Genomic DNA, 23,667 nt, shown 5'->3' with positions numbered 1-23,667 from the left:
ACTCCCCCTCCTGCGTCTTGAGAAAGTCAGCCTCTCACAGTTCAACCCTCTCATCTTGGTAAACATCACCCCCTCAGAGAGGCTGCCCCTGGTCACTCCATCTAAGTGGCCTCCCTAAATCACTCTCAACCATATCTGTCACTTTCTTGTTTATTATCTGTTTGCCTACTTATGATGTCACTTTTTCCCATTAGAATGTAAGTTCCATGATGGTGGAGACCACACCTACTGGCAACATCTGCGTTTTCTTTGTTCAGCCAAGATCTCAACCATGAACATCAGCAACAAGATGACTTCTAGTCTCTGGAAAGCCCTGTTCTCAGCTCTGCAAGTATTCAATAAATATTGGCTAAGTGCATGGGTGAATGAATAAAAGAAGAATGCCAGAAAACAGCCTGGATAATATTTACTATCCTTTCAGTAATAGCATTCAGTTCTTAAGTGCTTTCTCTCTGTCCTGCACTGCATTGAGTGAATTATATACACTATTTCGTTTAGTCCTGTCGCAGCTCTATGAGGTGGGTACTGGTCTTCCCATTTTCAGAGGCCCAGAGAGGTTAAGGAACTTGCCTGGGTCACATGTGAATAAGAGGCAGAATTGCAGCTCCAGCTGCAAACCGGGTTTGTCTAATGGCAAGTTCTGTGCTCTTACAATCTCCCACTCCCTCTGCACCCAGAGGTGGGGAGTGACCTGACCAAAGAGGAGTGGAGGGGGTGTCAGAGAATCTTCTCACTGCCTCCCACCTCGTCTCCCAGCCTAGGCTGTTGCCAGGACCTTCCAGCCAGGCCGCTTCACTGAGAGCACACAGGGTTAGTGTCTAGCTTCCGGGCAGCACCGAAGCAGCTGAGGTTTCTCTGAGTCATCCGAATCCCTGAGGCCCCACAGGTCAGCTCCCAGGCCGTCAGGCCGTGACCCAAGGCCACTCACCCGGCTGGCTCTCAAACCCAGGCTAGCCAGAGGATGCCCGAGGCTCGCCCCAAGGTACAGGGGAGGGCCTGTGGCTGTGCTGCCGTGTGCTCAGCCTTGAAGAATGCTGCTGACTCACGGCAGGCGGGCTGGCCGCTGTGACGCAGGGGCGGTACAGGCATGGCTCCAAGAGGAGGAGGCAGGGGTCTCCACGTGGAGTCCAGGCCAAGCCCCAGCTCCGGGACTGACATGCCACGAGGGCTGTCTCCACACGAGCCACTGATACGCTCCAGTTTCGTGACCTCAGACAGCCCTTCCCTCAGTGGGCCTTGAACTTCCCTGTCTGTGCAAAAAGCAAAGCATGATCCGTGACCTGTGGTCATCTGCCGTGAGGATAATGAAAGTGCATGAGAGCCAGGTGATGTGGGGCCTTGAGTGTTGGTGTGAGGAGGCTGGACAGGACTTGGCAGAGGCCAGAGCCCTGAGCTGGGGAGCTGGGAGTCCTGGGTTCGTCGGCCCCTTCACACCAACTCATTGCATGACCTTGGTAAACATACAAACTCATTGCATGACCTTGGTAAAATTACCTCCCCTCTCTGTCTCCCTCATCAAAGGCCCGCTTCTAGTGGGCAGAGTGGATGGTCACTGACTTGAATTGGTCCATACGGTTCCCTCTGCTGAGAAAGCCCTGGCTGCTATGTCTGCCTCCTGATCATTCAATGGCCTGTTCAAATGCCACTTCATCAAAGGAGCCTTTCAGAAACTTCCACTCAAAATTCATGGCTCACAGATATTAAAATGATGCGAAATGATGGCATGAATCTACATTTGATGACATTTTAAAAAGTCCAAAATAGATTAAGTGAAAAAAAAACAGGAGACAGAATAAAAAGCATTAAAGGCATTTTTATCTATATATGTGTGTTTATAGCTAGAAATTCATTAAAAAAAGGTCTGGAGGATATCTATATCTATTTATCTGTATGTATATATATAAAATGTTAACCATGATAATCTCTGAGTCACGACAATCATGGTGGTATTTATTTTTTCTTAATATTTTTCAAGGTTTTCTAAAGTATATGTGACAAGCGTGTTACTTTTATAAACAGACTTTAAGCTTCTTTCCAATTCTCTTTTAGCTCTGATCTTTAAAGGTTCTTTTATTTATTAAACTGAAGTATCATTTTCTCAGAAGAGCACCCTGCCTCCCACCTCTTCAGGAAGTGTAACTTCTCCAGACTGCAACCATGTGACAAGCAATGGGAACTGCCCTCTTTCTGCAGATCTACCCCTAGTCCCTGTTGATTGGCCAGGGTAGACAGCTGATTCCAAGCTAAGCCAATCAGAGCTCTTCTCTGGGACTTTTAAATTTCACTATGGTAAAATTCATATAATCTACAATTATAAGAGTTAACAATTCAATTCAATGTTATACAACCACCACCTCTATCTAGTCCCAAAACCCTTTTGTCACCTCCAAAGGAAACCCTATACCAGTTAAGCAATTACTTCTGATTTCCCCTTTCCAATTTCCCTGGCAACCACTAATCCACATTCTATCTATGGATTTACCTCTTCTAGATATTTCACATAGATGGAGTCATATAATATGTGAAATTTTGTGTCTGGATTCTTCCACTTGGCATATTAGTTTTGAGATTCATCCACATTGTACCATGTATCAGAACTCTCTTCTTTTTAATGGCTGAGTACTATTCTATTGTACGTATTTACTACAATTTGTTTATCCATTCATCCCTTGAAGGCTTTTGGGGCTGTTTCCACTTTTTGGCTACTGTGAATAGTGCTGCTATGAACATTCATGTACAAATATGTGTTTGAATTCCTGTTTTCAGTCTTTTTGAGTATATAACTAGGAATGAAATTGCTAGGTCATATGGTAATTCTGTTTAATTTTTTGATTTCCACAGTGGCTGAACCATTTTACACTCCCATCCATGATATAGCCACAAAGTCTCCAGGATTTTTTAACTTGAACCAAGAAAGAGCAGCTCTGAGTCTCTTCCTGGTGAGTCTGGGGATGTGAAAATGACACCAACAGAAGGGAAAAGGTAGAAGATGGAAAGACTGCAAGTCATCCCCAAAGCTTCCCTCTGTCCCACCTCTATTCTCACGGTTACACAAGCATTGCCTACACTGGCAGGTTGGGTTTCTGTGCCCCCAAGTGTCCTGATGGATCCCCTCTTCTCAGTGCTGCGTTCAGAATCTTGATGTCTCAAGCTGTGTTTGAGGGTGCCCCAGACCCAGCCCTCTACATGGGGAACCACTGCATACCACCTGAACCCTGAAGCCAAACGGCTCAACCAAAGTCTCCTTCTGCTGCTCCCCAGGTCCTCAGCCAGGAGCCCAGACAGACCCTAAGGAAACATGACCCTGGCTGGTCCTATAACGAAAGTCAGCCAAGGAGGCTGGTGGTAAGGGCGGGTGGGAGGTGGATTAGAGGAGAGAAGAGGGCAGGGGTTCTTCTGAGGACACCGCGAAGCTGGGAAAACTGAAGGCAGGCTGGAGGCCAGACCAGGGGTAGGGGGGTGCGGGGTGGGGGTGGTAGGAGGAGGAAAAGGTGGAAAGAAAAACCCAGCAGAATTGCCAATGTTTAGATGGCCTTTCACAGAGTAATTGAGACAGTGCGCCGTGGCCAAACATGAAGGCAATGTTCCTTCAGGTTCTAAGAGGATAACTCTGATTTTGTTTTCTGGGTGGGGAAAAGGGATGAAGAGTGATGGGGAAAGGTGGTTTTGGAAGTAGGATCCATGCTGTTCTGATCCCTTCATTATCCAGTGTCTCAAATCTGTGATCTGGGAACAGAGCCCCCCTGTTTGCTTTTCTAAATAGGATCTGGGGAACACAACTGGCCCCAGGAAGAGGGCCTCTGGGGTATGTCTTAGTTGTGGACAATGGGAGAATGTTCTGGAAGGCTTGAGTGGTGTAGTATTTAGGGGATGAGGGCAGGCCACAGGGGCAATCTGTTGCCAACAGGGTAAACTGTTGGTAGGAGAATTACTTTGTCACCGTTTTCTATAGAGAAAATGGAAAGGTAATCACTCTTTCCTCTTTCATGGTTAGTTGCAGTTTTCTTTCTTTCTTCTTCCTTTTTTAATATTTACTTATTTGGCTGTGTTGGGTCCTGGTTTCATCATGTGGGATCTTTCATTGCTTTTTTGTTTTCCACAGTTGCTGCACTGTTTTACATTCCCATTCACAATATAGCCACTAAGTCTCCAAGACTTTTCAACTTGAACCAAGAAAGAGTGGCTCTGTAATTCTGGCTCAGTAATTGTGGCACATGGGCTTATTTGCCCCTTGGCCTGTGGGATCTTAATTCTCCACCAGGGATCAAACCTGTGTCTCCTGCATTGGAAGGGGGATTCTTAACCACTGGATCACCAGGGAAGTCCCCTGCATTTTTCTTTTTACTTTCTGATAGTTGGAATGCATAAAACACAGGACTTCACACAGGATGTACCACTGATTGTGGTACTGCTCCAGGTTGGTGGCCTAGAGACACAGGTCTTCTGTCCAGTTCTATTCTATGTGTGTCTTCGTTCACATGACACATGGGCTGCCATAACAAAGCACCACAAACTGGGTGGCTTAAATGCCAGAAATATATTATTGCCTCCCATTTCTGGAAGCCAGAAGTCTGGATCAAGGTGTCAGCAGGGTTGAGCCTGCTGAGGGCCATGAAGGAGAATCTGCCCAGGTCTCTCTCTTGGCTCCTGGTGCCCTGCTGACAATCCCCTGTGTTCATTGTCTTGCAGATGCTTCACTCTGATCTCGCCTTCATCTTACGTGAGGTCTTCCCTTTGTTCACGTCTCTGTATCCAACTTCCCCTTTGTATAAGAACACTGGTCATACTGGGGTAGGTCCCATCCTACTGACCTAATTTTAACTTGAGAACCCCTATAAGAACCCCTTTTCCAAATTAGGTGACATTGTGAGGTACTGGGGGTTAGGGCTTCAACATAGCCTTTTGGAGGGACACCATTTGACTCACTGACAACAGGATTCTCATCAAAAGGAAATAAAAGGTCCACCCACATCTCTGTAAATGGCACAATTTCGTTCCTTTTTATTCATGGCTGAGTAAAATTCCATTGTATATATGTGCCACATCTTCTTCATTCATTCTTCTGTTCATAGCCTTTTAGGTTGCTTTCATGTCCTTGCTATTGTAAATAAGGCTGCAATAAACACTGAGGTGTATGTATGTTTTGGAATTATGGTTTTCTCTGGGTATATGCCCAGGAGTGGGATTGCTGGGTCATATGGTAGCTCTATTTTTAGTTTTTTAAGGAACATCCATACTATTCTTCATATGAGAACCTATTGTATAGTACAGGGAACTCTACTCAGTGTTCTGTGGTGACCTAAATGGGAAAGAAACCCAAAAAAAAGAGGAAATATGTATACATATTGCTAATTCACTTTGCTGTACAGCAGAAACTGACACAACCTTGTGAAACAACTATGCTCCAATAGAATTTTTTAAAAAGGAAACAAAAGTTTACGGTACATTTCTAATTGTATGAATTGTATTACAAAGAATATTCCTGACAAATAATTTCCATTTTGTCTAAGTGTCTCTGAGCACTAAATCCTCTGCTTACAATTGGCCAGGCCTGGTAATTGGAAGAATTTTCCACAGCCTAGTTTCTGGCCCTTTAGATTTCAAACTGTTTCTCTTCTCTAAGACATATAGTTTCATGGCCAGATACGGGGGAACACGTTCACATCACTGTGTGAGGTCTGAGCCTGTACATCTGAACAGGTGAATGGCCTCCATGGACAGAAAGGGGTCCCAAAGACATTTCAATACCAACACAGCTGACTTAACTGTACATGGAACTTACACAGCCACTTGATGCAGACTAAATATTTCCCCAATTCACCTTCCCTTTAGCCAGATCCCAAAATGCCACGGCCATCCTGACATGAGGAAAATACGACAGCGAGGAAGGAGGTCAGAGTGGAGTCAGTGATCTCAACCCATTGCAGTTAAAATGACTTGTGCAAATTTCACAGAAGCACATGACCATGTGAACACATGGCCAGGGCCCCTCCTGGGAATTAGGGAAGGGCTCATGCCAGCAAGGGATCCTGAAGCTTATGCTATACTAGTTTTATGGTCCATCTGCCTCAGAACGGGCACTTTCTCAGTCTTAAAAAAATCCCACAAACATTCATTTGAGAAAAACTTATTCACCTACTATGTGCCAGACCCCGTGTCAGACACAGATGAGCCAGAGACAGATAAAACAAACTGAATGCAAATTAAGCATCTAGACATTGCAGTCTCCCTGAGGGGCCCAGCCCTGGAGAGACTGGGTTTTCCCAGGCGTGAGTCATCAAATAAAGCAGAAAAGCTAGCCTTAGCTTCGGCTGGAAAGTGGGGCCCTTCCCTTTGACAAGTGTGGTGAAAACTCCTGGGAGAAGACGCCTTCTCCCAGATTTATCCTACCAAAATAATCTTGATGCTGGAGCACCTGTAACAATCAGAGTTCCAGCTCAAAAGGAGAGGTTGTCCGTTAAGCCAAGAGCATGGGAGTCAAATCCCCCCAACTAAGACCTCAGAGCCACACTGTTCCCAGGAAACTTCCCTGCCTGGAGCTCTGAACACAGGAGACTAGAACCTCATCCTCTACATTCAGCTTGAGGTCTGGCCCAGAACCTTCCTGCTTTGACCCAGGATGAGCATAAAGTCATGACTCCCTAAACCAGTCCTGCTGGTAACTGACTGGTCCCAGCTGCCTGCCTCAGCCCTTGCCCAGCTTCGCCCAGGACCCTGGCCCTCTAAATCATCTTGAACGGCACATACTTTGGGGCATCCCCTTCTCTGAGCCTCAGTCATATGTGAAGTGGGATGGCAATAGACTATTTACTCCCAGAGGGCCAGGTAGTTTGTCCTGTCCACCCCTGTAGCCTCAGGCCAATTGAGTGAATGGCACACAGATGGTGCTCAATAAGTGTTCAAGTGAATGAATGGGATGAAGAGATCCTTGACTTCTGTGTGGAGGAGCAGTAGCCGGTACTTGTTCAGATGCAAGTGACAGACATCAACGCAAACTGGCACCAGGAAGACCGTATGGGTTCACGTCACTCACATCCAAGGGTAGTTCCAGCTTCAGGATTCATGTGCTCAGATGCTGTTATTATGGATTTATCTGCCTCCGCCTCTGCACTTTGCTTTCCTCTATGTTAGGCTTAGCCCCAGGCAGGTCCAGGCTTACAGTCCAGCAGAAAAGGGACTATCTTCTTCTCAAAAATTCAAATCAAAATCTAAGAATCAAGTCTCACTGGACAGACTTGGATCCCTTGCCCATCCCTGTGGCAGGGGGACATCTGATGCTCCAATTATCCAAGCCTGCACCTGGAGTTTACCCACCAGTGGGGAGGAGTAATTCTTTTCCTTTTTTTTAACTTAAAAATTTTTGGTGGGGGAAGAGGTGCTGTGTTGGGTCTTAGTTGCCGCACATGGGATCTTCATTGTGGTACATGGACTTCTTTTCAGTTGTGGCCCCCAGGCTTTAGAGCCTATGGGCTCTGTAGTTATGGCTCACGGGCTTAGTTATCCCAAGGCACGTGGGATCTTAGTTCCTCGGTCAGAGATTGAACCTGAGTCCCCTGCACTGGAAGAAAGATTCTTAACCACTGGACCACCAAGGAAGTCGTCTTTTAAAAAAAATAAATAAATTTTTTTTTTTTTTGAGGAGCAGTTGTGCAAAGGAAAATCTGGGTTCTGGCTCCAGGAGAGGGGAAAATGGCTCCAAGGCAGGCAGCAGGTGCCCACCACAGCACTCGACTGATGTCTGAACATTTGGGTAACTCTTTCCCTCTCTGAGCCTCAGTCTTTTTGTGTGTATAAACACTGACAAAAGCCCTGTCCTTCTTCATATCCTAGTGCTTTTGTGGGGTCCAAATGAGACTCCACAAAAATAATAACAGCTAACATTTATTGAGGCATCACTAGGCCCTGTGCTAAATAAACCTTTTACACGTTTACTTTAATATTTACAACAATCCATTTTACTGATGGTTGAGAGCTGTTCCAAGGTTTGTATGCTGTCACACAGCTAGCTAGTAAGGGTGGGGCTGGGGTTTAAAGCAGTGCCCTCAAGCATGAAGCTATATATAAACTGTAAATAATTTTATAAGCATAAGGGATTATTAAGTAATGGCCTGTACTGTTAATAATAGTAATTTTTTAAAAACCCTGAAAGGGAAATTCAAATAAATTCAAACAAATGTTTGTTTAGCACCTACTATGGGCTGATCACTCACCAGGGGCTCAGAAGGAGACACATAAATAACTGTGAAACAGGCAGGCTGTGATCTAATAAAGCCATAAACACGCCCCAGGGGAGTGTGGGGAGCAAGAGATTGACTCCACATGGGGAAGGGAGGGGTGTGGGGATCTGGAAAGGTCTCTTAGAAAAGGTGGGATTTGAAGCTGAGCTTTAAAGATGAAAGGACTTCAACAAAAGGAGGAAAGAGAAAATCAACTTTATAAGGGACCTGGAAGGATCTGAAGACCCAAAGCAGAGTTCCTGGATAAGAGTTAAGCATTTCTTTGCAAAATAACTTCACACCAGCAGGAGCTTCAAAAAGTGATTGACTAAGTAGAGCGCAGCAGTTGCCATGGGAACAGAGGCAAGCCTTGTCCCTGTCATTAGTGAGCATTCTTGCCTTGGAGCTGTCTAGCCGAGGCCAAGAGGCAGCGGGGGCTGTGCTGTGCTGTCCCCGAAAAGAAAAAGCCCAGCAAGATTGCTGCCCTGAGAGGCTGACTCTTGTTTCACAGGGAAGCAGAGCTGACAGGTGACATCTGGGTCTGAGAAGATAGACGGCCAGGGGAGCCTGTGCCTTGAAGGGCTTTGGGACATCCTGAAGCTACTGAAGCTGGCAGTGGGGCCTCAAAGATGGGGATTTGAGGGCAGGGAACAGGCCTGAGAGCAGCCTTGCCAGGTGGTTTCCATCCCCCCTCGAGGCCTGAGGGGTGAAGTCCTTCAGGAGCCAGACCCACCTAGGATGCTGGTGTGAGGGAGATTCCTAGAGTATGTATCTGTGACATTTTCAGGCCCATTCAGACCTCCCAGAGCCCTTGGGACCTCCAGAGCATTCCAGTAAACTGGGAGAGGTGGCTTTTAACCACTCAAGTGCAAAGGGGAAAATGGTAGGGAAGACACTATAGATAGGCCTGGTGTCCTGAACGGGAGGGAGAATGGATAGCAGTTGTTAGATTTTAAACCTAGCTTCAAATCCTGGCGCTGACACTTCCCAGCTGTGTGACCCTGAGCAAAAGACGTGCGCTGTGCTGTGCTTAGTTGCTCAGTCGTGTCCGGCTCTTTGTGACCCCATGGACGGTAGCCCGCCAGGCTCTTCTGTCCATGGGATTCTCCAGGCAAGAATACCTGAGTGGGTTGCCATGCCCTCCTCCAGAGGATCTTCCCTACACAGGGATAGAACCCAGGTCTCCTGCATTGCAGGAGGATTCTTTACTGTCTGAGCCACTCTTTCTTTACTTCTCAAGTTTCTTCACTTCTCAAGTTTCTCCAAGATGATGATAATAATTTTACCTACATCACAGGACTGCATGAGAATTGTGAGATAATGGATGTAAAGTGTCATGCATGGTACCAGGCACATAGTAGAGGTTTAATGAACGCAAGCTATTATTATAACTTCTAAACTTCAATTTGGTAATCATTTAGAGGTTTTTTTTCCCCCAGGCAGAGTCTCCTTATAAATTTGTGCTAAAAGCCAGTTTCTCCAAGGAGTACAATAGATGATGACAACTGAAATATGGTGATGGTACTCATTTACCTTCCAAGTATCCAGTGCCTATGATGAAGGAGGAAATCAAAGTTCTCCCCGTAAGTGCTGGACCAAGGGGCTGGATTTTTTTTTTTTTTTTTACTGCAGCCAGTGGGTAGCCATTGAACGTTTTGGAGGAGAGGAATGACTTGACCTGGAGAAAATGTGGATTTTTGTCCCTGAGGCTGTACATTTGTAGGAATAGACTCTAAATATAATGACATTAGAATCGAAGTATAATAACAACAACAACAATAGCCATCCATTCTCGAGAGCTTATTATGCACCAGGCACTGTGCTAAGAGTTTCACTTGCCTTGTCTGTTATAATCCTGACAACAGCCTTATGAGGTGAGTACTATTATTATTTCCATTTTACACATAAGAAAATTGGGGTACTGAGAGGTTAACTCACATAACTAAGTCACACAGCTAGCAAATGGCAGTGCTGGGCTGGAACACAGGCAATCTGGCTCCGGCATCTTACCTTTAACCCGAATGCTCTTGCCTTTCCTGAACCTGCAAGGAACGTGGAGCCCTAGGGTGGGAGGAGGGGGCGGCAGTGCTGCTGGGCAGCCTGGCACCCTCTGTTTCAGGAACCCCCCAATTTGACTGGGTCTCAGTGGCCCCCAGTCTCTGTCTGATTCTCTGAGACTTCACCTCTTTCTTTGAAAGTCCCATCTGGTGTGTGCATATGTGTGTGCACATGTGCATATCTGTGTGTGTATGTGAGAGAAAGAGAAACTTCAGCTGATCAGTGAGGACAGAAGCCTCTGGACATTAAAGTGGGAGGAACCCCAGATAGATCGATGGATGGGCTGGAGGCAGACCTGGGACCCATTAGACTAATTTCTCCCCAAGCTGGCAGATGCCACGGCGGGAACTTCTGAGAAGGCGGAGAACAAGTCCTTTCATACGGCCTCCCTTTGAGCTGGCCTCGAGGTGGGGCCGGGGTCGGGTGGGTGGAGGGTGGGGAGTGTGCGGAGAGGCAAGGCCACAGTCGGGCTGGGCAAACAGATTGGGCAGCAACTGTGAGCACAGAGCGCCCATTGTGTACCCAGAGCTCTGCTTTCAATAATCTGTTCGGAAGAATGTTTCATTGAGCGCCAGAGAAAGGAGCCATTGAAATGCCCTGGGCTGGGGCCCCGTGAAGGGTTAAAAGCAAGGGGCTTTGGGTGCATGGGCTCTTGCCACTCCAGGCTCAGATGTCTAACACAGGATCCTGACAGGCAAGGGGTGCTCAGCGAGACCGCCAGGAGGTCCTGGAAGCAGGGGTTGGGGGAATGTGCCTCCCCTGGAAATGCTAAAGGGGGTGCCCTAGCATGAAGGAGGAAAGCACTTTTCCTCCCAGAACCATTTTGCCCCAATACAGTGATATCCAGCAAGAGCCAGGCCTTAGCTGCCCCTCAGCCTGCCCAATGGGGAGACTGGCTCACATGGGCAGGCTGGTCTCTCTCTACCTGAACTCCTTACACACACACTTCACTGGGGCCCTGGCAATACATTTTCCTATGGCAGCCAGCTTGTTTTTTTTAGACACCTCTGACCTTACCATTAATCACTAATGAATTATAGTTAATGATGCCCTAGTTGACAGCATAGGGGTTAAAGCAAGAGCCAGTGGTCACTGAACAATGCAAACAAGGGCACCTATGGAATTTTCTCCTGTGGAGGTCTTTTCTCCTCAGTAGGAGGATATAGCCTAACTATCAGAAACGGCCCCTGGAGTGGAATTCTATGCTCCCACTGGTGTGCTTCTTGGCCAAGTGCCACGCACCCTCTCAAGCTACAGAGGCTTATGGGGCTCGAAGAGCAGGGATCATAATGCTGGCCTCTGAGAGTTGCGAAGAGGAGGCAGGAAGTGGATGAGCTGGACTGGCCCCTAGTTGCTGAGCCTGACCTCCAGCATCACAGCTGGGCAGCACCCTCATCACCATGGAACCACTACAGAACGCGATGCCTCCTGAGCCTGCAATCTCCGGGAGGATCCTCTACAAACTGAAGCTGAGCTTATACCATGAACTTGTCATAGTAACCATTTTGGATGGGAAAAAATAGTTGATGCCTTCCCTAGCTTTCTTAAAAAGAGGATCCTGAACAGGATTGACACTCTGGAGGACAACCCATCATTACTTCTGTGCTCAGCTGTGATTTGGTGATGCCCTTGATTCTGTTTGGGTGGATATGGCTCTTTGTTTCTGCATCAAATGGCTCCAAACTCTCAGGCTTGTGGAATTTATCAGGCTGATTTTATGTGTATTCCTTTATTTCTCCTTAATATTTTCACTATGAAACTGTATTACTATGGAACAGGCAGGTGCCTCTTGCCACCTTCTTATATATTCCCTCTGAGCTGCTCCCAATATACTTGGGCTGACACATGAAATCATTAGCCCTGTAAGAATTGTGTGTAAAGTAAGAGTCAGCAGGCTTGGAGTGAGGAAGGCCTGAGGAGCTCTGCTCTAAGTTAAAGGGTTGAACTCTGTGACATTTTTGTCTGTCCAGAGGCCTTCTATGTTTTCTTTTAGATCCTTGATTTGGTCCAGCATAGACAAACTGAGTTCCAGAGGATTACAGCATGCATAATCTGTGCATAAGATCTTTGCCAAAGTAATTAAATCAGAAGGAAATAATATCTGTACTAAGGTAATTTTAGTTCAAAGATGGCTAAACATAACATACACACCTACACACACACATACATCCCCCCTGCAGTAATACACACACACACCTACGCACATACACACACCCCTACATAAGTGCACACACACATACCACGCACAGCAAAGAAAGACAAAGCCACAAAAAAAGACTCACCTGTTTTTCACCTTTATATCTTGACATCCTAAATTTTCCGGGGACAAAGAGTTAGAAATATAACGATTTCAAATTGGAAAGAACTTCCAAAGTCCTTCAGTTTTGCTCCCCATTTTAGTTCAGGAATCTTTCCTATTACCTCCTGGACAGACGGGCACTTTCCCCTCCTGTTGCATGGTTCCAGTAATGAGGAGCTCAGAGCTTTTCGAAGCCTGATTTTATCAATGGAAATCTCCGACACAAGTAATGCCACTACACCCCTGCCACATCTGATCTGCATTTTGTGTGCGGGTGTTAGGCTTCTGGTAGGGTTTTCATAGCTCTCCTTTGGGGTTGATGGGGTAGGTGCGCTCCTATGGGAATGGGGGAACAAATTTCCCCTGTGAATATTTCTACTGTCAATCATCTTATCTTCTCAACTAGAAACTGCAAAGGCTGGTTTAGCTGGAGAGGGAACTTGTGTTCCTCTGAGCCTCACTTCCTGGGTCTGAACTTGAGACATCTTGGAGTTCTTGAGAGTCTACCTGGATGGGGGTAGGGCTGATGGACATTGTCCTAGGGAAGAGGGCAGGTAGGCACATGGTAGAGAACACAAAGGGAGGAGTGAGCCACCTCCTGAAAGCGGCATGACCTGAATTCACATTACTCGGTGTATTTAGCTCCCCCCTTGTCATCCCTGAGCCTTTAGAAATGTCTAGTTTCAATGTTGCACCCTGAACCAGTTGTATAATGGCATTAAAGGAAGAGTTTGAGGGTCAGGGTTTATTTCTCTAGAATATCAGAGGCAAGGATGGAACCCTCTGAAGCCACTGTGGGTTTCAGTGATTACTAAGGGACTCTTAAAAGAAATGTGAATATTGGGGAACAAGAGTCCACCCACTCCTCTTCACAAGGTGACTCACCCATCACTGCCATCCTTTTATTAAGCAAGCTGCCAGATTTCCCACAAAAGTAATCCCTTAAATTGGCCTGAAATCTGTTTTCCAGTAACTTGCACCCACAGGACTCAATCTTTTCTCTCAGAAGCACAGAGAACAATCATCAGAACAACTGACATTCATCGAGTGCTTACTGTGTGCTAGGCATTTACTGAGCACTGTGTTGTATTGTGTTTATATTATCATCCCATTTTATAGATGAAGAAATTGAGGCTGAGGGAGGCCAAGTAATTCGCCCAAGGCCTAACCACAAATAAGTGTCAGGATTTGAACACAAGCAGTGTGATATCAGAGTCCATGGTCTTGAACCCTCAGAAATTCTGCTTGTCTTGTCCCTATGGCAACCCCACGGAGATCCGCAGCCTGTGAGCTGGCCTCCCTGGATCTGTATCTTCAAGGTTGCATCTCCACCCCATCCCCCTTGCTGTTTCTCCTCGTGCCATTTCTCAGGAGGAATTTGGTCAGTTCAGGAACCAAGAACCCAGGTCTGGGACAGACAATGCAAAGAATGCAAAACTCAAGTCCATCTGACCTCCTGTGACTTGTCCCACTTTGACATCCTGGACAGCCTCAGGCTGAAGCCTCCAGAAGCACCATTTTAGCAGCATTCCCCTCAAGAGGCTGTATTTTTCCTGTCTGTCCTCAACATTTCTTCTGCCAGAACAACAGGCTCAGTTTTCCCTTCTGATAAATCTGGTCATCCTAAATATGGGGCTTTGAGCAAACAGGAGTGGCCAGCCCCACGCAGCCCTCATTTCGAAATGCAGATTCACTTTGGGCTGCTATTTTGGAGGTCTGGTTTCTTTCCCCACACACAGTGGTTTTAAAGAAAAGGGAAGGGATCACGGCAGAATATTGGCAGGAGAAAGATGCTGGGAGAGAAGACCCACCTGGGCAATGTTTGTATGTCAAATTTCCTAAAACACTGGCTCTTAGAGGAGCTCTGTGAAAAAGAGGGTCCTTGGTTACACACAATTGGGAAATACAGCTTTTGGAGATCAGCATATTAAAGACTCAAGTTCCAGTAGTAAAACTGAAAAAAAAAAACCAACCACTAACTAGTTTTGTTTAATTCAGTTCTCCCATTAAAAAATACAGCCTCGTTTAAAATCTGGAAAACAATGATGCAGAGTGGAAGTTGCAAACAGGCACCCGATGGCCTAAAATATTCCTGATACTTTTTTTTTTTTAACTGATGGGAGCCAGTCCTTGAAGAGCTGGAAGTAGCTTTAGACAGCAGTATGCAAATCTTTTCTTTCTCTTTTTTAAATAATTAATTAATTATTTCTGACTGTACTGGGTATTTGTTGCTGTTCCCAGGTTTTCTCTAGTTGCAGCAAGCGGGTGCTACTCTTCTTTGTGGTGCCTGGGCTTTTAATTGTGGAGGCTTCTCTTCTTGCAGCTTGTGGGCTCTAGAGCACAGGCTCATTAGTTGTGGCACATGGGCTTAGTTTTCCTACAGCATGTGGGATCTTAGTTCCTGGGCAAGGGTTTGAACCCATGTTCCCTGCATGGGCAGGCTCCCAACCATTGGACCACCAGGGCAATCCCTCCTGATAGGTTTGATTTGGCCTGTACAGTGCTTTGATTTGGCTTTAAACGAGCTGTTAGCTCTTAACAATCAGAATATTTCTCATAACAATCTAGATTTGGGTGTTCTTGGAAAATCAGAAGATCTGGAAACAGTGGTCCACATTCTTGCATAACGAAGGTCAGCTGGACTCAAGGCTGAGGTCCTTTGCCCCATGCAGCCCCTGCTTTCCTCTGGCAACACAGCAGCCTCTCTGCTTGACTCATGTGTGATACTTGCCTGGCCCAGGAGTCCCCCAAGCTTGCCTTCCCTGGTACAGAGATTTTCTTGAGTGGGTGTTGGCCTGGGTGACCCTCGAGGCCCATTCATCTGTTCATCCCAGCGATACCCGTACTGATGGAGCTTCTGGAGCCTGGGGATAAGGAGATGTGTACAACAGCTTCTGTCCTCTGGATACTAGCACTGCCAGTCTAGCTGTCAACCGAAGAATGAGGAGGGGGAGAGGTTGAGGAGAGAGGTAAGCCTGCAAGGCCAGTACCTAGTTTCCCGATTTCTGGTAAGTGGCAAAGCCTTCCCTATTCTCCACTGCTGTCTCTACTGCTACTTCAGACAGCCACTGTGAGCCTGGGGGAAGAAGCCACCAATTTGTTTGTGATTTAGACGAGTTTCCGGCCATGTCCAGGCCTCAGTGTCTCCAGTGGTGGAATGACCGGGTTGGAATAGAAAATGATGCGCATCCCTTCCAGGACTGGCGCTCGGAAGCTAAGACTCTATGATCGAGGAATGTCTGACCAGGCCATTCCAGAGCTATTCCATCGAATTCCAAGGAGCCCCCCTCCCTCCTCTCCCCAGTCTGGGCCAGGGCGGAGGCTGGAGCCAGAGGGCGGCCTGGGCTTCCCGCCCGGGGGCGGAGCCGCCGCTGGACGCCCCGCCCCTCCACCTGGGGCTCGGCCCCGGCAGATGTTACAACTTTTTCTCATTCTCTCCCGCGGTGTCCCCCACAGACCCGCCCAACCCATGCCTCCCTCCCCTTCTCCTCTGGGGTCCTGCCCACCTCCCTAAGAAGAGCCGACAGTTCTCCCGACTCCGGGCGGGGCGAGAGGCCGGGCCGGGGGCTGGAGGGTCGGGAGGAGGAGAAAGGGAAAGCAGAGGCGAGAGAAATTAGGAGGCGGGAGAAATCAAGGGCTAGAAAGAAGAGGGGAGTCAGAGGATGGTCGAGAGCACTTTTTAGAAGCTGCCACACCGTGTCTCAGGCTGGCCTGGCTGAACTAGGGGAGAGGGACACGAGCGGCGCAGGGCGGGCGCTGGGGCGGCTGGAGGCTGCTGGTCGCGGGCCTGACCTCCTCAGAGCGCCCCGCTGCGGCCGCGCAGGTTCGGCCTCATCGTCCAGCCAGTCCTGGACCGGCCGCTGGGTCGCCCCCCGGGACGCTGAGCGCTCTAGCAGCGTCCCGGCCAGCCGGCCGGCGGGCGTGCGGGCCGTGCGCCCTGGGCGCGCGAGGCGGTGAGGCCCTGGGAGCCCTGCGCGCCGGGACGCACGAGCCGGCATGGCGATGCACGCCCTCACCGGCTTCTCTTTGGTCAGCCTGCTCGGCTTCGGCTACCTGTCCTGGGACTGGGCCAAGCCGAGCTTGGTGGCCGACGCGCCCGCGGAGGCAGGCGTGGAGCACCCCTCGGCTGCTCCACCGCAGCCTCCTCACATCATATTCATCCTCACCGACGACCAGGGCTACCACGACGTGGGCTACCATGGCTCAGATATTGAAACCCCCACGCTGGACCGCCTGGCAGCCGAGGGTGTCAAGTTGGAGAATTATTATATCCAGCCCATCTGCACGCCTTCACGGAGCCAACTTCTCACTGGCAGGTAAGCATGACCCAAGCCACTGATGCTGGTCCAAGCCCCAAATAAACCCAGCTGTAGGTTTCACTTGTACTGACATTAACCCCACTGGGAGCTGGGAAGCCCCGGGTCACAGCCAATTCTGTCTGTAGTTGGCTATGTGATCATTAGGAAAGACCTTTGCCCTTTCCGGGCCTTGGTCTCCCTACCAACCCACTGAAAGGGTTGGATCATCTTTGGGGGTCTTCTCTTTCTGATGTTCTAGGACATTCAGACTCCACACCATGTGAAGGAGACATCTGATCATCTCTTTGTTAGAGGAACATGGAAGCCTCTGACATCTAGGTTTGAATATTGCTTCTATTAGTATTTACATACCTTGAGGCCCTGAGCACCGCATGTGACTTCTCCAAGCCTCAGTTTTTTTGTCCATAAAATGGGGTGAAGAACAGTTTTTAATCTTGAAGAAGAGTGGTGAGGATGGAACCAGTTGCATATAGGCTGCTTGGTTATCAATAAATGGCAGCCTCTATGTCACTGGAAGGATTAAGGTCTCCAAATTGTTTAATGATGACATTGGGAGGAAGCCAAGGAATGGATAGGTAGAGGAGAAAGGCACACACAGGATGCCTGACCTGTGTAGCCTTCGGCTAGTTACTTCATTTCTCAAAGCCTCTGTTTTTTCATCTGCAAAATCCTCCCAAGTTGGCTGGGAGCCCCAAGGCGACGTGCTGCTTTCTCCATAAGGAGTTGTCCACAGGCAAGGTGGTAGGATTACAGGATTAATAGAGCAGGGAAACAGGAGGTGGGGGTGTGGAAGGCAAACTCTGGCCACTTAGGAGAAAATCTTTTGGCAAGGCTGAAGCTAATCCTCCTTGGATGGGGTCCAAGGCGTGCTTTCTCCCAAATTCCATCTAGAAACCACTAGCGTGATCTCAGAAACCAGAGCCATAGTCTTCCTGTTTCTTGGATGGGAGAAACTGAGTCACAGAGTCAGGGAGGGAGGGCCAAATTCGGTGCCTGTGCCCAGCTTCGGGATGGGTAGGAGAGAAGGCTGAGAAGCCAGGTGCTTAGAGGGGCCCTGGAGCTGGGAATCAAATAGGTGCCTTTTCTTCAGTCTGGAACTTAGCATTTAGCTCTAGGAACTGAGAGAGAGAACTGGAAAGAGGAAGGGGCGCGAGTGTATGAGTTGGGGGTGAGGGCCTACAGTAAAGACCAAATGTTAGCTGGCCTCCAGAAGAAGGAGGAGCAATCTGCATTCACAAGAGTGATGCACAAGTTAGTATTTCTCTCCAAGATATGACTTTTGGTTTAAGCAGGGGAATGAGCAGCATGCAGGGCAGCGTTCTGGCCCTGCCACCTCCCCGCCCCCCCATCTGCAGAGTTAGCTGAGCATGGCCCGTCAGCGTCTGCCCTCCGCCCCCTGCAGCTAGCTGGCTCCATCTGACTGATGCTGACTACTCTCATTAGTGTTTGCTAGTGCATCCAGTCGTGTTTGGTAAAGCTGGAGAGAGCCAGTTTCCCATGTTACTCACTTGCAGACAGACTACAGTGACTCTTAGCTGGCCTACCCACTTTACCAAGCAGGGTTCTATAGTGTCCAACCCCTGCAAAAAAGAGGCCCGCTGCCACTCGGGGCCCTTGGGTACTTCTTGTATCAAATCTAATCATTCATTAGGTTGACCCAGGGTCTGCAGAGGCCACATCACTGAGAGGTTTTGAGTGTGAGTTACAGAGACCTGGGCTCAAAGCTCAGTGTTCCTGCTTGCCAGCCATCTTGAACTTGGACCTGTTGCTGCACTCTTGGGAGCCTCAATTTTATCATCAGTGGAATGGAGGTAATAAGTCTTCACTGTAGGTTACTTAGGCAAAGTAAGTGAAATAGTGTGTGCAGCCGAAAGTGTTAAAAATGGCAGTAGTAGCTAATGATAGCTAACAACCAAAACAGCTTTAAGATAAGGAAACCAAAACAGAAAAATGTACCCCAGTGCCCGGCTTAAAGGTATCAGGAATTTAGGTCATGACTGGCTTAACTTGGATGCCTGGCAGTGAGAAAAAGGTGTGGAGTTCTAATACACTTGTGAAGTTCCAGGCTTCCTACTTAGTCTGGGGCTTGTGAGTTTGAGTGAAGGCGACACTCTAAGCAGATAACTTGGGTGCCTTAATCACAGAAGAAGAAATGGGATAGAAATGAATAAATGGGGAATGAAGAGTGCTGCTCACCGTTTGCTCCTGCCTCAGGGCGTTAGCCTGTGTGAGTGACCTGGATCTCGGGGCCACATAAACTTGCAGGCAGGCACCTGAGAACTGGTCTCATAACATTTGGGAGCTGGAAGGTTTTTACACGTGTCCCATTCCAACCAGCTCACTCCTCACATGAGCTAACTTGGGCCTCCATGGAGGAAAGAAGTGGCAGCCTAATTTACCAGAAAAGGGTCTGTGATTAGGGACTCTGATTGGCTTTATGTTCAAGTCCTGGCTCTGCTGCAGACCACTGAGTAAACTTAAGCAAAGTCTTTCCCTTCCTCTGAACCTTAATTTCTTTTTAAGTTGAGATGAATAAACTAGAAAATGATTGGAGTCCCTTCTGGTTCTAAAATCCTTTGAGTGTCATTCTTCATTCATTCATTTCATAAGTAATTGAGTGTCCTTGAAACATCTCGGAGCACTAGGAATACAAAGAGGAGTAAGGGGCAGTCTCATTAAATATCACTGGGCCCAAGAACATGTATGTACAGCCAAGTAGAATCCCATGGCCACGTTGGACCAGTGAAGGTTTGTACTAAATGCTGTGAGAACCCAGAAGCAAAAGTGGCTCATTCTTAGAGTGAGAAACTTTATAGTGATGGTAACATTTGGGCTGGACTTTTAAGAGTGAATAGGAATTTTATTGGGAGAGTAGAACTTGCTCTAGACCCCATGACAAGTTAGTAGCTTAGAATATAGGGACTCTGAAATATGGAGTCAAACTGTTGGGGATACAAATCCCAATTCTAATTACTAATTGTGTGACTCACTGGTTAAATGATTTAATTTACTGAGCCTCCGTTTTCTTATTTGGGAGATGGGAATAATAATAACAATAGGTACCTCCTAGGTTAAAGTGAGGATTTAGTGAGATATTTCCTATAAAGGGCGTAGCACCGCAATACTGTGCATACAACAAGTGCTTGGCATCAGCCTTTGTAATTGTTGTTGTCATGATTAGCCTGGGTTCAACTCTTAACTCCCCAACTTCCTAGCTGTGTGATACTGCTTGAGTGGCTTAACCACTCTGGGCTCCAACCTCCTCATCTGTAAGATGACAAATACCTGCTTCAGTTGACTTTGAGGGTTCAGTGAGCTAATGCATTTGAAGTGCTGGGCACATTTGATAACACCTACTGGGCTTCCCTGGTAGCTCAGCTGGCAAAGAATCCACCTGCAATGCAGGAGACCCCAGTTCAATTCCTGGGTTGGGAAGATCCCCTGGAGAAGGAATAGGCTACCCATCCCGGTATTGTTGGGCTTCCCTGGTGGCTCAGTTGGTAAAGAATCCACCTGCAATGCAAGAGACCTGGGTTTGATTCCTGGGTTGGGGAGATCCCCTGGAGGAGGGCATGGCAACCCATTCCAGTATTCTTGCCTGGAGAATCCCCATGGACAGAGGAGCCTGGCAAGCTACAGTGCATGGAGTTGCAAAGAGTCAGACATGACTGAGCAACTAAGCACAGCACTGGTTACTTTATTTTTCTTGCTGGTAGTGCTGGGACCAGAGCCCACCTCAGAGTGAGTGTTGGGGGTTGGGGAGCCAGAACAGTGGTTTCTGGCTCACCAGTGATTTCTGTGTCCTCCCCTCTTCCCGCCAGATACCAGATCCACACAGGACTTCAGCACTCCATCATCCGCCCTCGGCAGCCCAACTGCCTGCCCCTGGACCAGGTGACACTGCCCCAGAAGCTTCAGGAGCTGGGCTACTCTACCCATATGGTGGGCAAGTGGCACCTGGGCTTCTACCGGAAGGAGTGCCTGCCCACACGCCGGGGCTTTGACACCTTCCTGGGCTCTCTCACAGGCAACGTGGACTACTATACCTATGACAACTGCGACGGCCCTGGGGTGTGCGGCTTCGACCTGCACGAGGGTGAGAGTGTGGCCTGGGGGCTCAGCGGCCAGTACTCCACTCTGCTGTACGCCCAGCGCGTCAGCCACATCCTAGCCAGCCACAGTCCCCAGCGGCCCCTCTTCCTCTATGTGGCCTTCCAGGCGGTCCACACGCCTCTGCAGTCCCCGCGCGAGTACCTGTACCGCTACCGCACCATGGGCAATGTGGCACGGAGGAAGTACGCGGCCATGGTGACCTGCATGGATGAGGCCGTGCGCAACATCACCTGGGCCCTCAAGCGCCATGGTTTCTACAACAACAGTGTCATCATCTTCTCCAGTGACAACGGCGGCCAGACCTTCTCGGGGGGCAGCAACTGGCCGCTGCGAGGACGCAAGGGCACTTACTGGGAAGGGGGTGTGCGGGGCCTGGGCTTTGTCCACAGCCCCCTGCTCAAGAGAAAGCGACGGACAAGCCGGGCACTGGTGCACATCACTGACTGGTACCCGACCCTGGTGGCTCTGGCAGGGGGCACTGCCTCGGCAGCTGATGGGCTGGATGGCTATGACGTGTGGCCAGCCATCAGCGAGGGCCGGGCCTCACCGCGCACGGAGATTCTGCACAACATTGACCCACTCTACAACCATGCCCGGCACGGCTCCCTGGAGGGCGGCTTCGGCATCTGGAATACTGCCGTGCAGGCCGCCATCCGTGTGGGCGAGTGGAAGCTGCTGACAGGAGACCCCGGCTACGGCGACTGGATCCCACCCCAGACACTGGCCGCCTTCCCTGGCAGTTGGTGGAACCTGGAGCGGATGGCCAGTGCCCGCCAGGCCGTGTGGCTGTTCAACATCAGTGCTGACCCCTACGAACGGGAGGACCTCGCTGGCCAGCGGCCGGATGTGGTCCGAGCCCTGTTGGCCCGCTTGGTGGACTATAACCGCACAGCTATCCCTGTGCGATACCCAGCTGAGAATCCCCGGGCCCATCCTGACTTTAATGGGGGTGCATGGGGTCCTTGGGCCAGTGATGAGGAAGAAGATGAAGAGGAGGAGGAAGGCAGGGCTCGAAGCCAGTCCAGGGGGCGACGCAAGAAAAAATGCAAGATTTGCAAGCTGAGATCCTTTTTCCGTAAACTCAACACCAGAATGATGTCCCATCGGATCTGATGGGCAGGGCTGAGATACTTCCCCAGGCAAGCTGGCCCTGTTCCTCACCAGGGAAGAGCTTCTGGTCAAGTCCTCCTCTTCAGGGAAATGGGGGCCATAGAGTCTCTCAGTTGAAGGGTGGGTAGCTTGGTTTGGGGCCTGGGGAAGAATAAACAAGACTGGGATGCCCAGGGTCCCAGTCCTGCCTCTCTGTTGACTTGCTCTGTGACCTTGGGTGACCTGCACGAGCTCTCTGAGCCTCATTTTCCTCATCTGGAGAATGAGCTCTAATGACTTTGTTGCTCTGTGGTGTGGATCTGGTGCCTGGGACCACGGTGAAGTTCCTACCAACTTAGTCACCACCTAGCTCACTTAAGGCCTTGCTCTTGAACCCTGGACCTTTGTGGTACTTCCTGGGTGAGGGGCCACCCGAAGGCAGTTCCAGGCCTGGACCCGAGCTGAGGCATGATGATCTGACCTCTGTCTGAAGCTATCCCCTGAGTGCTGAGGTTGGAGGTGCAGGGACCTGGGACCTTCCTGGATCCTCACAAGGCCTGGGCCAGTCCTAGGGACAGACTGGTGGTGGTGAGCTCCCCTTCCTGGGAGGGAAGGGGAGAACTGGGCCTGGCTGTGAGCTGCTACAGGATCAAAAGTAGTGGAAACAGCGGTGCAAAGAGCCCCACGCCAACCATCAGAACATCTGGGTTCTGCTCTGACCTTGGGCCCAGCCCTCTTCCCTGGGCCTCGAATTCCACACCTACACAAGGGGATGCTAGCCCTGGCTCTGCCTACCTCACAGGCCTGTAGAGGACCGGCCGCAGTAATGGTTGTAGAGGAACCCGTGAACTCGATTAAAACGCAGGAACACAGAAGCAAGGGCTGCAGTGCTGTTGTGAGCTTGTGTGGGTGTGTGCACGTGCGTCCTGGGCCAGGTGTGAGCTCACCATTGATCCTGAGTATGGTCTGGGGGAAAGAACATGTGGGTTCTGGCCCAGTCTTGCCCCAGATCCTCTGTGTGGCCTCGGGACCCCTCTGGGCCTCACTGTCTCCATGTACAGTGAATGGACTGAGAGCCCTCCCCCTAGGTGTTCTGGGCACCACTGGGCGTGTGTGTATGTTGAGGGACACGGACTGGGCGGTGGGGAGGAGGGCGTGGGGGTTTCAGGGCTCTCTGGCTGGGTAGCGGCCTCTGTCCGCACACTGCGTTCTGCATATCTCCCTTCAGCTTCCAGTCCGTGCAGCGTGTGTAGGCGAAAGCCCTGCTGTGAATTTTGAAAATAGTTATTTTTGTCTCTGGCAAAGGAGGACTGTTAGGACTCGTCAGCATGTGGATGAGCGGGACGGGTGGGGTGGGGCGGGGTGGGGTGGGTGCGGTGCAGTGAGGGGTTTCAAGACTTGGTGGCAGAGCGGCAGTCCTACTGAAGAATGTGGCTGAGCCCAGGAGTGACAGTCTGGCTGGGGCTGCACAGTGGAGGTGACCTCCATGTTCTGGGCCCCTTCCCTCCAACCCTGCTCTCGTTTCCCTATTCTGGCTTCCCTCAACCAGAACCCTTCTCTGTCTCCAGAACGT

General features: G+C 49.3%; 1 protein-coding gene across 3 annotated transcripts; it reads left to right on the top strand.

Annotated features, from left to right (window-relative positions):
* Positions 1–8,311: 8,311 nt before the first annotated feature.
* On the top strand, positions 8,312–22,308 carry ARSI (arylsulfatase family member I). 3 transcript variants are annotated; one of them, XM_081495801.1, is made up of 4 exons: positions 8,312–8,579; positions 9,656–9,799; positions 16,750–16,889; positions 20,714–22,308. In XM_081495801.1, the coding sequence occupies exons 2-4, from the start codon at positions 9,770–9,772 to the stop codon at positions 22,116–22,118; spliced, it is 1,575 nt and encodes a 524-aa protein (XP_081351927.1). In that variant the 5' UTR covers positions 8,312–8,579; positions 9,656–9,769; the 3' UTR covers positions 22,119–22,308. The 3 variants fall into 3 exon arrangements, with proteins under 3 accessions (XP_081351927.1, XP_081351926.1, XP_081351925.1); XM_081495800.1 differs by having other exon boundaries at positions 8,312–8,980; XM_081495799.1 differs by lacking the exons at positions 8,312–8,579; positions 9,656–9,799 and having other exon boundaries at positions 16,357–16,889.
* Positions 22,309–23,667: the final 1,359 nt, after the last annotated feature.

This window comes from Giraffa tippelskirchi, chromosome 6, assembly GCF_054371585.1.
Source record: "Giraffa tippelskirchi isolate mGirTip1 chromosome 6, T2T-mGirTip1v1.2.pri, whole genome shotgun sequence".
Classification (NCBI taxonomy): domain Eukaryota; kingdom Metazoa; phylum Chordata; class Mammalia; order Artiodactyla; family Giraffidae; genus Giraffa; species Giraffa tippelskirchi.
Note: the sequence above shows the minus strand (reverse complement) of the source record. Positions and strands in the feature narration are given on the sequence as shown.